At 42.0% G+C, this 16,088-nt stretch overlaps 1 protein-coding gene across 1 annotated transcript; it reads left to right on the top strand.

Moving 5' to 3' along the window:
• Positions 1-439: 439 nt before the first annotated feature.
• On the top strand, positions 440-3,050 carry LOC123404964 (F-box protein At5g03100-like). The gene is made up of 5 exons (XM_045098858.1): positions 440-444; positions 522-1,446; positions 1,630-1,791; positions 1,879-2,032; positions 2,911-3,050. Exons 1-5 carry the CDS (start codon positions 440-442, stop codon positions 2,925-2,927), a joined length of 1,263 nt encoding a protein of 420 aa, XP_044954793.1. The 3' UTR covers positions 2,928-3,050.
• Positions 3,051-16,088: the final 13,038 nt, after the last annotated feature.

Below are 16,088 nucleotides of genomic sequence, written 5' to 3'. Positions count from 1 at the left end.
ATCAGTCAAATTCCCTTTTGTTGTCAGAATGCAGGTAGATGGAGATACCTAGCAAAAAAAGCCAATCAGGAGGTAAGGACAATACAAATGTTTGACATACTATATCTTTTTTGGATAATTAAAATTTGAAAAGACAAACGGAGGAGCGAGCCATAGTCCTTCCGTGGGCTCATGGGCCAATCACCTTGGTGAATTGGGTTCGCGCCTCTGAAGGAAACCACCAACAAATTCCAAAAAGGAAAGCAATGGGAGCCATGACTCACGCTTTATATTTAATACTAACTTTGACGGTCACCGCATCACAAGTTTCAAAACTTGAATCCACTCCACTCCTAGCAGCGTTGACTTCAAAAAGGAAGGAGGTAGCCGATCTACGATTCTCGTGGCGGCGGCGGCGGCGGCGACTCATGACAAGCGGACTTGCCGACGGTGCGATGAGATGAGGTAACGTCGCCAAGAGGCATCCATCCCTTCGTCCATCACATCCCCACCCATTGTTTGTTCATTGATTTGCTTCTCAGCGCCATTGACACCCGCCGCCTATTCGACAAAATGCCGACAAGCAAGAAGCGCAAGAGTGTGCCGCCGGTGAGCGCCATGGACCATATCAGCGCCCTCCCTGATCATATACTCCACCACATGCTCTCCTTCCTCCCAGCTCAGCTGGCCGTGCAGACTTGCGTGCTCGCCCGGCGCTGGCGCCACCTCTGGAGATCTACCACAGGCCTGCGCATCCATGGCCTTGACAATGAGAATTCTGTCAAAGTCAAAGACCTCCGGAAGTTCGTGGACCATCTGCTGATCCTGCGTGAGCGTACCCACCTAGATACTGTTCAGATCGCTTTCAATGAATACGACGATGATGACCTGCCCGATGTGAACCTATGGATCCGTTTTGCTGTGATGTGCAAAGTTCGGGTGCTCACCCTTCATATCCTTCAGGGTTTCTACCTCGACCTGGATGACCTGCGTCTTGTCTCTCGGCATCTGGTAACATTGGACCTTCTTGGTGTAGCTCTACAAAAGAGATCTCTTGATTTTACTAGCTGTTCAGCACTGGAGGATCTGAAGATGAATGAGTGCAAGATCACTGCTGATAGGATATCGTCTCATTCACTTAAGCATTTAAGCATCAGTTATTGCTATTCTGACTCAATTCGCCGGGTCCGTATTTCTGCTCCAGGCCTTGTCTCTCTAAAACTACAAGACTTTATTGGTATAACCCCTTTTCTTGAAGACATGCCGCTGCTACAGGCTGCATATGTGAATCTTGGCAGTGAATGCATGGATTTCTGTTTGAATTATGACTATGGTGTTTCCTATGGAGCTAATAATAATACATGTGAGAATTGTGTTCCTATCAACAATGATTGCAGCAGGGAATGTGTGATTCTGAGTGGTATCTCGAATGCTAAACATCTGGAGTTGATATCTGAATTTGGAATGGTATGACACATCTTAAACTCCTTTATGTTATCCCCTTTTGTGCTGCACTATCTACATCGTTGTTGGACATAGGCAGTAAACAGATTACATATGCATCGCCAGAAATTGGGTGATGTTAGATCTTCATCTTGCATATTCCGTATGGATTACTTGATTAATTTGCCTTTTGTATTTCCTTTCCAGTTCATTTTCAGAAGAGATTTGAACCACTGCCCTACATTTAGCAAGTTAAGGACTTTATTGCTCAATGAATACTGGTGCGAGACTCGTGATTTGGATCGACTATCTTGCATTCTGAAAAATTCACCAGTTCTAGAGAAGCTCACTCTTCAACTTTTTTCCAAGGTATAAATATTCTTAATGGACAATTGCCACACTGTTAATAGTTATTATTGATTACTCATCTTTACTAAAATTTTCTTCTTACCATAGGGACCAAATCATAAAGTGGAAATTAAAGGAAGCTACAGTTCAGTGGAGAAATCTTCTGCAATATCAAAGCACCTTAACATAGTCGAAGTCAAGTGTGATGAGATTGACGAGAGAATCCTCAATGTTTTGAAATTTCTGTATGCATTTAACATATGTAAGCTAATTAATGCCACTTTACTTGCTCTCTATATTCTAACTTACCTGTGATAAATGCAAAAGAAAGTTAGAAAGCAGGCAGTGAATAAGATACTCCTAGATTATGAATGAACAACAATCTGTAGGGATTCCAAAAAATTTGAGGCATGAAAAATCTGAATGATAATCAGAAAGGAAGACAAGTATGATCCATTTTGTTAGCAACTGATGTTTAATTTAACTCTTTTCAGAAACAGTAACTGTAACACAACAACTGGATTTGTTGTGGTTTTGTGGGAACTAGCACATATGTCTGAATCTACTAGTTCAGAGCAGTTGTCCATTATCTTGAAATGCTGATTAGCACGGAACAGTAATCAAATGTGTACTCTCTACAATATTTTGACTCATTGTGTTGTTGAAACATTGGTGCTAACCAATACCAAAATGCATAGTTTTGCTAGACCTTGGCAGATCCTTCCCCTTATGGCCTAAATTCGGCACTTATTTTTGTAATTCTGGCACAAAATGTTAGCCATTTCCATTGACTTGCCTGGGAAATCTTTACATTTCACATAAGATTTTCTTCAAAACTAAGTCTATGCATAACATGTCTAGTAGCGTATGTCATGGTTGCCCATTTCACATTTATTTTGCCATGGAATTTTCATTTGGGAGCAGTTTATCTAGATGTTTTCATGTTAGATTATCAGCTAGAGATGGTTGTACCAAATATAATGAAAGTTTGTGTCCAAGTTCTTGTTAAGATAGTGACACCTGGTAAAGTGAATCTCCTTCGTACTGACTGAGCTCTGTTGCAGTACTGTTACGTGGCTGTTCATTTGTTACTTCTGCAGATACACCAGACTCTTATATTACGTTTTCATTTCTGTTCAGGGTTCAGTTTCGTGTAAGGGTCAGAAGATCTGGGTTGCCAGTGGATCTGCCATCTCTTGACTATTCATAAAGTCAAGGCTGAAGCATATATGCTGCTACAATGTTTCTGCCAATTCGTTGTTTCTGCGTCTTATGCCAATTCTACCTAGAGGAACGGTGTAGAATCTGCGGCATATAAATTATGAACTCTAGACAATGTAGCCGGACTTGGTTTTGTTGTATCCTGTAATTCCTGTTGCACTTTGGTTGATGATGCTGAATTTAGTCAGCTGTTTGACTGGTTACTGCTCTCCTAGCATTTCCTTTTGGCTTCGGCGTACTAGTTCTTGTGATTTGAGACCCATTTGTTATGTATCCTTTTCCAAGATTTGGACCTGTGAAAAAATTAAACATGAGGTGTTAGGTTGCATTTGGCATCTGGTCATTGGGTGTCATTGTTCTGTTCGTTTCATGTTTCGGCTACACAGAGAAACTGCAAATGAGCTGCAGTTCTGAACAATTTGTCACCAACAATGGAAAGGGATTTGGGTTATCTGTTTGATGTAGTGTTGTGATGCTTCATGCTGCGCTCTTAAAAGCCATGATTCATCCAGTTCTTCACCACAACAGTTGTTTCTATATGCCTATGTTCTCATCAAAATTTTCTCTGTTGAAATGTGTTTCTCAAATTCACTCATTAAGGCACTTTTCTCCACTAAAATGTTCCGCCTATGTAGAGGAAACATCTCTAGCCTATTTACGGCAGCTTTTGTATTGAAATGTGTAGTACTCTACTATTAACCTATGGCATGGCGGCAAAAATGGGTACTCCTTGTCTGTATGAAGTTTCCAATGCCCCACAAGAACTACAAGAAGTTTAAAATCTTGTATTTTCCATAATGTTCCATTCTTAGCTGGAGGGTCGATACTTAGCCTCATATGATGCAATTTTCAGGGTCTGGTATGACTGAACCGTTTTTTGTAACGTGGTAAAAGATTGTAATTTCACTTCTTGAAACATATATAAAAATCACGCATGTAGCTTGCACATTTTTATAAAATTCATTTTGTGATTTTCATATGGGATGTAAACTGTCGTATTGTTTTATAAAATCCTACAAAATTGGAATATATAGACGGAGGTCACACATAATAGTGCAATACATATATGCATGGATTTGTTGTAATTTGCAAACCTTGGAAATTGGTTTTGCAGAGTTTGAAAAGGTAGGTTCATATGAGTCCATGCCTAGAGCAGCATTTTCTGAACATTTCCTATAATAAATGTGTTGTCATGAAATGCTTCTCAATTAAAATGTGTTGTATACTGATTTATCTATGGAAAGATTCTCAAATTTGCTCATTAAAATGTGGTTTCCTCGGTACTTATCGTCGGTACTCAGTTATTAATGCAAACATAATTTGGAAACAAAGAACCAAATCAAGTTGGAAATCAAGCCATTAATACAATTAATTAGACAGAAAATTAATTACACAAACAAATAATTAAGTCCATATAACTATGGATTTTTTGTGCCAAATCAATTATGAAATTGAGCCATTAATGCAATTTATTAATTAGTCAGAGACTTAATTTGGGATGCAAATAATTAATAGTAGGAAGATTTTTAAACCGCCTCACCACTCTTTCCTTATAAATCAATACTTTTCTAACATACAAAAAATCATGGATCTAACTTTCCTAAATTAATAAATCACCTGATCCCTTAATTAGTGTCATTTTCTTTATAAAATCCACTGATTTATTTCCTCTCCACTCTTTCCTTACAAAAGGATCACGGATCTAACTTTCCTAAATTAATCAAACGTGGCCCGAAACCCTAGCAAGCCCCTCTTCCACACATGGCGTCGTGTGCTAGAGGTGCAGCATGTCAGATCCCCTCCAAGAGACGTGTTTGAACTATGGTGGGTAACTGGGTATGCGCATCCTGTCGGAAATATGCCCTAAAGGCAATAATAAATTGGTTATTATGATATTTCCTTATTCATGATAATCGTTTATTATCCATGCTAGAATTATATTGATTGGAAACTCAAATACATGTGTGGATACATAGACAACACACAGTCCCTAGTGAGCCTCTAGTTGACTAACTCGTTGATCAAAGATGGTCAAGGTTTCCTGGTCATAGACAAGTGTTGTCACTTGATAACGGGATCACATCATTAGAAGAATGATGTGATGGACAAGACCCAAACTATAAACGTAGCATGTGATCATGTCATTTTGTTGCTATTGTTTTTTGCAGGTCAAGTATATCTTCCTATCACCATGAGATGATGTAAATCACTGACACCGGAGGAACACGTTGTGTGTATCAAACGTCGCAACGTAACTGGGTGACTATAAAGGTGCTCCACACGTATCTTCGGAGGTGTCTGTTGAGTTAGCATGGATCAAGACTGGGATTTGTCACTCCGTATGACGAAGAGGTATCTCGGGGCCCACTCGGTAATACAACATCACAAACAAGCCTTGCAAGAAATGTGGCTAAAGAGTTGGCCATGGGATCTTGTATTACGGAACGAGTAAAAAGACTTGCCGGTAACGTGATTGAAATAGGTGTAGAGATACCGATGATCGAATCTCGGGCAAGTAACATACCGAAGGACAAAGGGAACACCATACGGGATTAACTGAATCCTTGACATAGAGGTTCAACCGATAAAGATGTTCGTAGAATATGTAGGATCCAATATGGGCATCTGGGTCCCGCTATTGGGTATTAATCGGAGAGTGTCTCAGGTCATGTCTACATAGTTCTCGAACCCACAGGGTCGACATACTTATGGTTCAATGACGTTTTAGTATAGTTGAATTATTGATGTTGGTAACCGAATGTTGTTCGGAGTCCCGATGAGATCCCGGACGTCACAAGGGTTTCCGGAATGGTCCGGAGACGAAGATTGATATATAGGAATGTTGCATTTGGCTTCCAGAAAGATTTTGGACATTGCCGGTAAAGTACCGGGAGTGACGAATCACTACTAGGAGAAAGCCTACCAGTAGCGCTGGTTTTTCCCTTACCAGTAGCGCTGGAGGTAGCGCTACTGCTAACGCGCTATAGCTAACCTGTTAGCGGTAGAGCTGGATTTAAAGCGCTACTGGTATCTCCGTTAGCAGTAGCGCTGGAATATATAAAGCGCTACTGCTAATATTCCTGCTTTCAATATTTAATTCCCATCGTATTTATGCCCCTCTACGTATTTGTGCATGCTCTAAACAATAGTTTCATTGTATCATAATAAACATGCATTATTCTCATCATATCATACACACAAGTCGTGGCACAAAAGCCATGGCACAAAAGTTTTGTCATATAACTCATCATCATCTTACGTACTCATCTAACAACTCATCATCATCTTAATCATATACCAAGTTAAAATCTCATAAAACAGAAAAACATCATAATGGTCATCATATGCATGCATCCTAATCGACCATGTCAAGTTAATATAAATCAGAAAAACTTGTCTCTCATAGGACGTAGTCCGCGCTCCTAGGTATAATGTCATAAAACAGAATATCACCTATGTCTCCGTGATGAAGCACAGAGATCCAACGGTCTCCAGCTTGTGGCTTGCGATCCTTCTTTATTTCTCTCCATGCGTCAATTTGGAGCCTTTTTTATTTGCGGTTAGTCGAGTATGGAGCATCAAACTCAGCCCTCAACAGGATTTTCATTTTCATCTCACCTTCTAGGTGCATCAACAGAGGCACTACATCATTTGGCAGTTGTTGTTGAAGAACGTAATAATAACCTAGTTAGCAATGTAATCAACACCATTTATGCAATAGTAGAGCGTACTTAATTAGCAAACTCTTACCAAGATATTTCAGCGAATGTCATTCGCCCTCAACCTATGTACTAGCAGCATGTAAAATGTATAATTTGGTCCAATTCCCAAATTATACGGGAAGTTCTCCTTACCAACCAGGACACCAACAAGAAAGTAGAGAAGAACATCCTTCTACTCCCAAGTTAGATGTGATCCATACGTGTAGTGTGTCGTGTCAATTAATTTTCGTAATTTAGTCGAAAAAACGAAATAAGTTGTAAATTATAATTTAACAAATTTAGTATATGGATGAACACCAACTATTTCTAAATATAGAATGCAAATTACTTGACAAATATGGTTGAGGAACTCACATGGAGGTAAAACAGGAAGCATATCAACAACCACCCAAATGTCGATGTTGCCTGGCATATTATCTTCAGGACGAAGATCGAAGGTTATTTCCATACCCTTCTGAAATCCATATGCCTTGCAAAGATCTTCCCAATTTGGGCACCCTATTTCTGTGTTAAAAATTGAATTCATTACTTTGATCAAAAATGTGTGACCATGTATAGTCCTCAGGTTAGCTCTCCTCATCTCCATACACTCGTGGTTCTTCGAAACCGAGCCCCTCCAACACATATCTTCTTGTATGGCAAGGGAGGAACTAGTCGAATTGTATAAAACGTAAATTAGACGTGGAAGCAAAGAAACAAAAGTCATGCATGCTTAATTGCAAAAAACACTTGTCATCGTTCACTAGTAGAAAATGTCCCATTTGTCCCGGTTCGAGAGGCCCATTAGCCCCGGTTCCTAAACGGGACTAAAGGGTCGGGACTAAAGCCCAAAACCTTTAGTCCCGGTTCCTTTACCAACGGGGACAGAAGGGCCTCCACGTGGCCTCTGCGGGGAGCCCAGGCAGGAGGGCCTATAGTCCCGGTTGGTAATACCAACCGGGACCAGGAGGTGTTTTTTTTGAATAGGGGGGGGTGTTGGGGGTTTTGGAGGGTTAATTTAAGGGTTTCATATTGTGTTAGCTAGATAATAGAGAGAAGTGTCCTCTTTTTCTCCGTGATGTAGAGTAATGATTGTAGCAAGTTATCCTCGGCCTCTTAGGTATTGTGGCGTACCGACCATTCATTTACAACATCTGGGCTAATGAACCCAACGTCGAAGATTCATCCACACATGAATCTAATCCGCTTTCCTTCCCCCAATGATATAATAACCAATCATGATCATAATAACAAATCATCATGATAATCATGATCAACATCATCACCATATTAATCTAAAAACTCTTGCATCACTATAGCTAATAATCATCATAGTCATTACCATCAACACTATTTAATCATCATTTTCGTCAATGAGACATCATATATATAACAAAAGTTGGTCACTAGTCATAATCACAACTCCTCCTCGTCATCATCAACTATAACACATTGTAGCACATAATAACACATTGTACCTATGACCTACTCCTCTCTCATAGGACCTACTCTACCCTCTCTTAGGTAGAATATCATAAAACAAGATAGGCCCTGACTCTCCATTATGGAGAATGGAGATCATCTTGTCTCCCATTCTTTGCCTACACACAATGTTGCTTCCAAGTAGCTCTATACGATTGGCCATACATTTTTTCCAATCTTTGATTGTCATTTCATCGGTTTTAGAAATCCGGTATGGACAGGAGTGATGCAGATACCTAGGCTGACCTGGCCGTGTTGGTCGTATGCTCATAACATCAACGCAACCTCTTGGAAACATCAGATGAGGCACACTATCTTGCGGGATTTTCTGTTGAAAAACATAGTATTAACTTTGTAGCTAGCAATGTAGTTTAGTTTTACAAGAATTTATGCAAAAGATGCACGGATGTCGTAATAGTAGAAAATCTTACCATGCAATCTCCATGCATGTTACCGTAGTTCACCACGTGCACTAGTGGCACATATTGACCATAATGTGGGGGAGTTTGCTGATAGGTATTGTAATTCTCAAGATCAAGTGGAAACTAGTGATGGTGATCATTGAGCTTCGGATCAAGTTACTACAAACTTCGTAGGTCGACAAGGTCGCGTACTGCTACAGAGTGGTACGGTAACCCTGTCTTGGAGGTCATGTTGTTGAACAACAATGAACCTACGAGCTATGGAGAAGCGATGGTGGGCCTGGATTCTGACAAATGGCTGGAGGCCATGAAATCCGAGAGAGGATCCATGTATGAAAACAAAGTGTAGACTTTGGAATAACTACTTGATGGTCGTAGGACTGATAAGTAAAGATGGATCTTTAAAAGGAAGACAGATGATGATGGTGAAAAGTCACCATTAAGAAAAGCTCGACTTATCGCAAAGATGTTTCCAACAAGTTCAAAGAGTTGACTATGATGAGACTTTCTCACTCGTAGCGATGCTAAAAATCTGTTGGAATTATGTTAGCAATTGCTGCATTGTTTGTGAAATATTGCACATAGAATGTCAAAACATTGTTTCCTCGACGGTTTCCTTGAGGAAATGTTGTATGTGATACAACGAGAAGGTTTTGTCAATCCTAAGGATGCCAACAAGTATGCAAGCTCCAACAATTCTTCTATGGACTGGTGCAAGCATCTCGGAGTTGGAATATACGCTTTGATGAGATGATCAAAGCTTTTGGGTTTGTACAAGGTTTATGAGAAACTTGTATTTCCAAAGAAGTGAGTGGGAGCACTATATAATTTCTGATAAGTATATGTGGTTGACATATTGTAGATCAGAAGTAATGTAGAATTTCTGTGAAGCATAAGGGTTGTTTGAAAGGAGTTTTTCAAAGGCAAACCTGGATAGAGCTACTTGAACATTGAGCATCAAGATCTATAGAGATAGATCAAAATGCTTAATAGAACTTTCAATGAAATGCATGCCTTGACAAGTTTTTGAAGGAGTTCAAAATAGATCAACAAAGAAGGAGTTCTTGGTTGTGTTGTAAGGTGTGAATTTGAGTAAGACTCAAAGCCCGACCACGGCAGAAGAAAGAGAAAGGACGAAGGTCGTCCCCTATGCCTTAGCCGTAGACTCTAAAATATGCCATGCTGTGTACCACACCTGATGTGTGCCTTGCCATTAGTCTGTCAAGGGGTACAAAGAGTGATCCAGGATTAAATCACTAAAAACAACGGTCAAAGTTATCCTTAGTAACTAATGGACTAAGGAATTTTTCTCAATTATGGAGGTGGTTAAAGAGTTCGTCGTAAAGGATTACGTCGATGCAAGCTTTGACACTGATCCGAATAAACTCTGAGTAGTAAAACGGATTCGTATAGTAGAGTAGATATTTGGAGTACTTCCAAATAGCACATAGTAGCAACATCTATAAGATGACATAAAGATTTGGAAAGCACACACGGATCTGAAAGATTCAGAACCGTTGATTGAAACCTCTCTCACGAGCAAGACGTGATCAAACCCCAGAACAGTACGGGTGTTCGATTCTTTAAAATCACATGGTGATGTGAACTAGATTATTGACTCTAGTGCAAGTGGAGACTGTTGGAAATATGGCCTAGAGGCAATGATAAATTAGTTATTATTATATTTATTTGTTCATGATAATCGTTTATTATCCATGCTATAATTGTATTGAATTGGAAACACAAATACATGTGTGGATACATAGACAAAACACTGTCCCTAGTAAGCCTCTAGTTGACTAGCTCATTGATCAAAGATGGTCAAGGTTGTTGGGGAACGTCGCATGGGAAACAAAAATTTTCCTACGCGCACGAAGACCTATCATGGTGATGTCCATCTACGAGAGGGGATGAGTGATCTACGTACCCTTGTAGATCGTACAGCAGAAGCGTTAGAGAACGCGGTTGATGTAGTGGAACGTCCTCACGTCCCTCGATCCGCCCCGCGAACAATCCCGCGATCAGTCCCACGATCTAGTACCGAACGGACGGCACCTCCGCGTTCAGCACACGTACAACTCGACGATGATCTCGGCCTTCTTGATCCAGCAAGAGAGACGGAGAGGTAGAAGAGTTCTCCGGCAGCATGACGGCGCTCCGGAGGTTGGTGATGACCTTGTCTCAGCAGGGCTCCGCCCGAGCTCCGCAGAAACGCGATCTAGAGGAAAAACCGTGGAGGTATGTGGTCGGGCTGCCGTGGAAAAGTCGTCTCAAATCAGCCCTAAAACCTCCGTATATATAGGTGGGAGGGAGGGGACCTTGCCTTGGGGCTCAAGGAGCCCCAAGGGGGTCGGCCGAGTCCAAGGGGGGAGGACTCCCCCCCCAAACCGAGTTGGACTTGGTTTGGTGGGAGGGAGTCCCCCTTCCTTCCCACCTCCTCCTCTTTTTTTTTCTTTCCTCTTGATTTTCTTTTCCTTGGCGCATTGAGCCCTTGTGGGCTGTCCCACCAGCCCACTAAGGGCTGGTGTGCCACCCTCAAGGCCTATGGGCTTCCCCGGGGTGGGCTGCCCCCCCCCCCCCGGTGAACTCCCGGAACCCATTCGTCATTCCCGGTACATTCCCGGTAACTCCGAAAACCTTCCGGTAATCAAATGAGGTCATCCTATATATCAATCTTCGTTTCTGGACCATTCCGGAAACCCTCGTGATGTCCGTGATCTCATCCGGGACTCTGAACAACATTCGGTAACCAACCATATAACTCAAATACGCATAAAACAACGTCGAACCTTAAGTGTGCAGACCCTGCGGGTTCGAGAACTATGTAGACATGACCTGAGAGACTCCTCGGTCAATATCCAATAGCGGGACCTGGATGCCCATATTGGATCCTACATATTCTACGAAGATCTTATCGTTTGATCCTCAGTGCCAAGGATTCATATAATCCCGTATGTCATTCCCTTTGTCCTTCGGCATGTTACTTGCCCGAGATTCGATCGTCAGTATCCGCATACCTATTTCAATCTCGTTTACCGGCAAGTCTCTTTACTCGTTCCGTAATACAAGATCCCGCAACTTGCACTAAGTTGCATTGCTTGCAAGGCTTGTGTGTGATGTTGTATTACCGAGTGGGCCCCGAGATACCTCTCCGTCACACGGAGTGACAAATCCCAGTCTTGATCCATACTAACTCAACTAACACCTTCGGAGATACCTGTAGAGCATCTTTATAGTCACCCAGTTACGTTGCGACGTTTGATACACACAAAGTATTCCTCCGGTGTCAGTGAGTTATATGATCTCATGGTCATAGGAATAAATACTTGACACGCAGAAAACAGTAGCAACAAAATGACACGATCAACATGCTACGTCTATTAGTTTGGGTCTAGTCCATCACGTGATTCTCCTAATGACGTGATCCAGTTATCAAGCAACAACACCTTGTTCATAATTAGAAGACACTGACTATCTTTGATCAACTGGCTAGCCAACTAGAGGCTTGCTAGGGACGGTGTTTTGTCTATGTATCCACACATGTAAATGAGTCTTCATTCAATACAATTATAGCATGGATAATAAACGATTATCTTGATACAGGAATTATAATAATAACTACATTTATTATTGCCTCTAGGGCATAATTCCAATAGTCTCCCACTTGCACTAGAGTCAATAATCCAGCCCTCACATCACCATGTGAATTACATTGTAATAAACCTAACACCCATACAGTTCTGGTGTTGATCATGCTTTGGCCGTGGAAGAGGTTTAGTCAGCGGGTCTGCTACATTCAGATCCGTGTGCACTTCGCATATATTCACGTCCTCTCCCTCGACGTAGTCGCGGATGAGGTTGAAGCGTCGTTTGATGTGTCTGGTCTTCTTGTGAAACCGTGGTTCCTTTGCTAAGGCAATGGCACCAGTGTTGTCACAGAACAAGGTTATTGGATTCAGTGCGCTTGGCACCACTCCAAGATCCGTCATGAACTGCTTCATCCAGACACCCACTTTAGCCGCCTCCGAGGCAGCCATGTACTCCGCTTCACATGTATAATCTGCTACGACGCTTTGCTTGGAACTGCACCAGCTTACTGCACCCCCATTAAGAATAAATACGTATCCGATTTGCGACTTAGAGTCGTCCGGATCTGTGTCAAAGCTTGCATCGACGTAACCTTTTACGGCGAGCTCTTCGTCACCTCCATACACGAGAAACATCTCCTTAGTCCTTTTCAGGTACTTCAGGATATTCTTGACCGCTGTCCAGTGATCCACTCCTGGATTACTCTGGAACCTACCTGCCATACTTATGGCCATGCTAACATCCGGTCTAGTACACAACATTGCATACATGATAGAACCTATGGCTGAAGCATAGGGGACGGAGCGCATATGCTCTCTATCTTCATCAGTTGCTGGGCACTGAGTCTTACTCAATCTCGTACCTTGTAGAACTGGCAAGAACCTTTCTTGGACTGTTCCATTTTGAACCTCTTCAAAACTTTATCAAGGTATGTGCTTTGTGAAAGTCCTATCAGGCGTTTTGATCTATCCCTATAGATCTTAATGCCTAGAATGTAAGCAGCTTCTCCTAGGTCCTTCATAGAGAAACTTTTATTCAAGTAATCCTTTACGCTCTCTAAAAACTCCACGTTGTTTCCAATCAGCAATATGTCATCCACATATAATATTATAAACGCCACAGAGCTCCCACTCACTTTCTTGTAAATACAAGATTCTCCAACCACTTGTATAAACCCAAATGCTTTGATCACCTCATCAAAGCGTTTGTTCCAACTCCGAGATGCTTGCACCAGTCCATAAATGGATCGCTGGAGTTTGCACACCTTGTTAGCATTCTTAGGATCGATAAAACCTTCGGGTTGTATCATATACAACTCTTCCTTAAGGAAACCGTTAAGGAACGCCGTTTTGACATCCATCTGTCAGATTTCATAATCGAAAAATGCAGCTATTGCTAACATGATTCTGACGGACTTAAGCATCGCTACGGGTGAGAAAGTCTCATCGTAGTCAACTCCTTGAACTTGTGAAAAACCCTTTGCCACAAGTCGAGCTTTATAAACGGTCACATTACCGTCAGCGTCCGTCTTCCTCTTAAAGATCCATTTGTTCTGAATGGCCTTGCGGCCCTCAGGCAGTACCTCCAAAGTCCACACTTTGTTCTCATACATGGATCCTATCTCGGATTTCATGGCCTCCAGCCATTTGTTGGAATCTGGGCCCACCATTGCTTCTTCATAATTCGCAGGTTCATTGTTGTCTAACAACATGATTGATAAGACGGGATTACCGTACCACTCCGGAGCAGCACGTGGTCTCGTCGACCTGCGTGGTTCGACAGAAACTTGAACTGGAGTTTCATGATCATCATCATTAACTTCCTCCTCAACCGGCGTCGCAATGACAGAGGTTTCCCCCTGCCCTGCGCCACCATCCAGAGGGATGAGAGGTTCGACAACCTCGTCAAGTTCTATCTTCCTCCCACTCAATTCTCTCGAGAGAAACTCCTTCTCGAGAAAAGCTCCGTTTTTAGCAACAAACACTTTGCCCTCGGATTTGAGATAGAAGGTGTACCCAACTGTCTCTTTTGGGTAACCTATGAAGATGCACTTTTCCGCTTTGGGTTCCAGCTTTTCAGGCTGAAGCTTTTTGACATAAGAATCACATCCCCAAACTTTAAGAAACGACAACTTTGGCCTTTTGCCATACCACAGTTCGTATGGTGTCGTCTCAACGGATTTTGATGGTGCCCTATTTAAAGTGAATGCAGCTATTTCTAATGCATAGCCCCAAAATGATAACGGCAAATCAGTAAGAGACATCATAGATCGCACCATCTCTAATAGAGTACGATTACGACGTTCGGACACACCATTATGCTGTGGTGTTCCAGGCGGTGTTAACTGTGAAACAATTCCACATTGTCTTAAGTGAGCACCAAACTCGAAACTCAGATATTCACCCCCACGATCAGACCGTAGGAACTTGATCTTCTTGTTACGATGATTTTCCACTTCACTCTGAAATTGCTTGAACTTTTCAAATGTTTCAGACTTGTGCTTCATCAGGTAGACATAACCATATCTACTTAAATCGTCAGTGAAGGTGAGAAAATAACGATATCCGCCGCGTGCCTCCACGCTCATCGGACCACACACATCGGTATGTATGATTTCCAATAAGTCACTTGCACGCTCCATTGTTCCTGAGAACGGAGTCTTAGTCATCTTTCCCATGAGGCATGGTTCGCACGTGTCAAGTGAATCAAAGTCAAGTGACTCCAAAAGTCCATCAGCATGGAGTTTCTTCATGCGCTTTACACCAATATGACCTAAGCGGCAGTGCCACAAATATATGGCGCTATCATTGTTAACTCTAACTCTTTTGGTCTCAGTGTTATGTATATGCGTATCGTTATCAAGATTCAATATGAACAATCCTCTCACATTCGGTGCATGACCATAAAAGATGTTACTCATAGAAATAGAACAACCATTATTCTCTGACTTAAAAGAGTAACCGTCTCGCAATAAACAAGATCCAGATATAATGTTCATGCTCAACGCAGGCACTAAATAACAATGATTTAAGTTCATCACTAATCCTGACGGTAACTGAAGTGACACTGTGCTGACGGCGATTGCATCAACCTTGGAACCATTTCCTACGCGCATCGTCACTTCATCTTTCGCCAGCCTTCGCCTATTCCGCAGTTCCTGTTTCGAGTTGCAAATATGAGCAACAGAACCGGTATCGAATACCCAGGCACTACTACGAGAGCCGGTTAAGTACACATCAATAACATGTATATCAAATATACCTGATTTTTCTTTGCCCGCCTTCTTATCTGCCAGATACTTGGGGCAATTGCGCTTCCAATGACCCATACCCTTGCAATAGAAACACTCCGTTTCTGGCTTAGGTCCAACTTTGGGTTTCTTCGTCTGATTGGCAACAGGCTTGCCGTTCTTCTTAGAATTGCCCTTCTTGCCTTTGCCGTTTCTCTTGAAACTAGTGGTCTTATTCACCATCAACACTTGATGCTCTTTACGGAGTTCAGACTCTACGACTTTCAGCATCGCAAACAACTTGCCGGGAGACTTGTGCATCCCTTGCATGTTGTAGTTCAACACAAAGCCTTTATAGCTTGGCGGCAATGATTGAAGGATTCTGTCAGTGATAGCTTCTTGCGGGAGTTCAATCCCCAGCTCAGCTAGATGGTTTGAGTACCCAGACATTTTGAGCACATGTTCACTGACAGATGAGTTTTCCTCCATCTTGCAAGCATAGAATTTATCGGAGGTCTCATACCTCTCGATCCGGGCGTTCTTTTGAAAAGATAAACTCCAACTCCTGGAACATCTCAAATGCTCCATGACGCTCAAAGCGACGTTGAAGTCCCGGTTCTAAGCCATACAAGACTGCACATTGAACTATTGAGTAGTCCTCCTTACGTGCCAACC

Source organism: Hordeum vulgare, chromosome 6H, assembly GCF_904849725.1.
Source record: "Hordeum vulgare subsp. vulgare chromosome 6H, MorexV3_pseudomolecules_assembly, whole genome shotgun sequence".
Taxonomy (NCBI): Eukaryota; Viridiplantae; Streptophyta; class Magnoliopsida; order Poales; family Poaceae; genus Hordeum; species Hordeum vulgare.
This window is presented reverse-complemented; position numbering and strand designations above follow the sequence as displayed.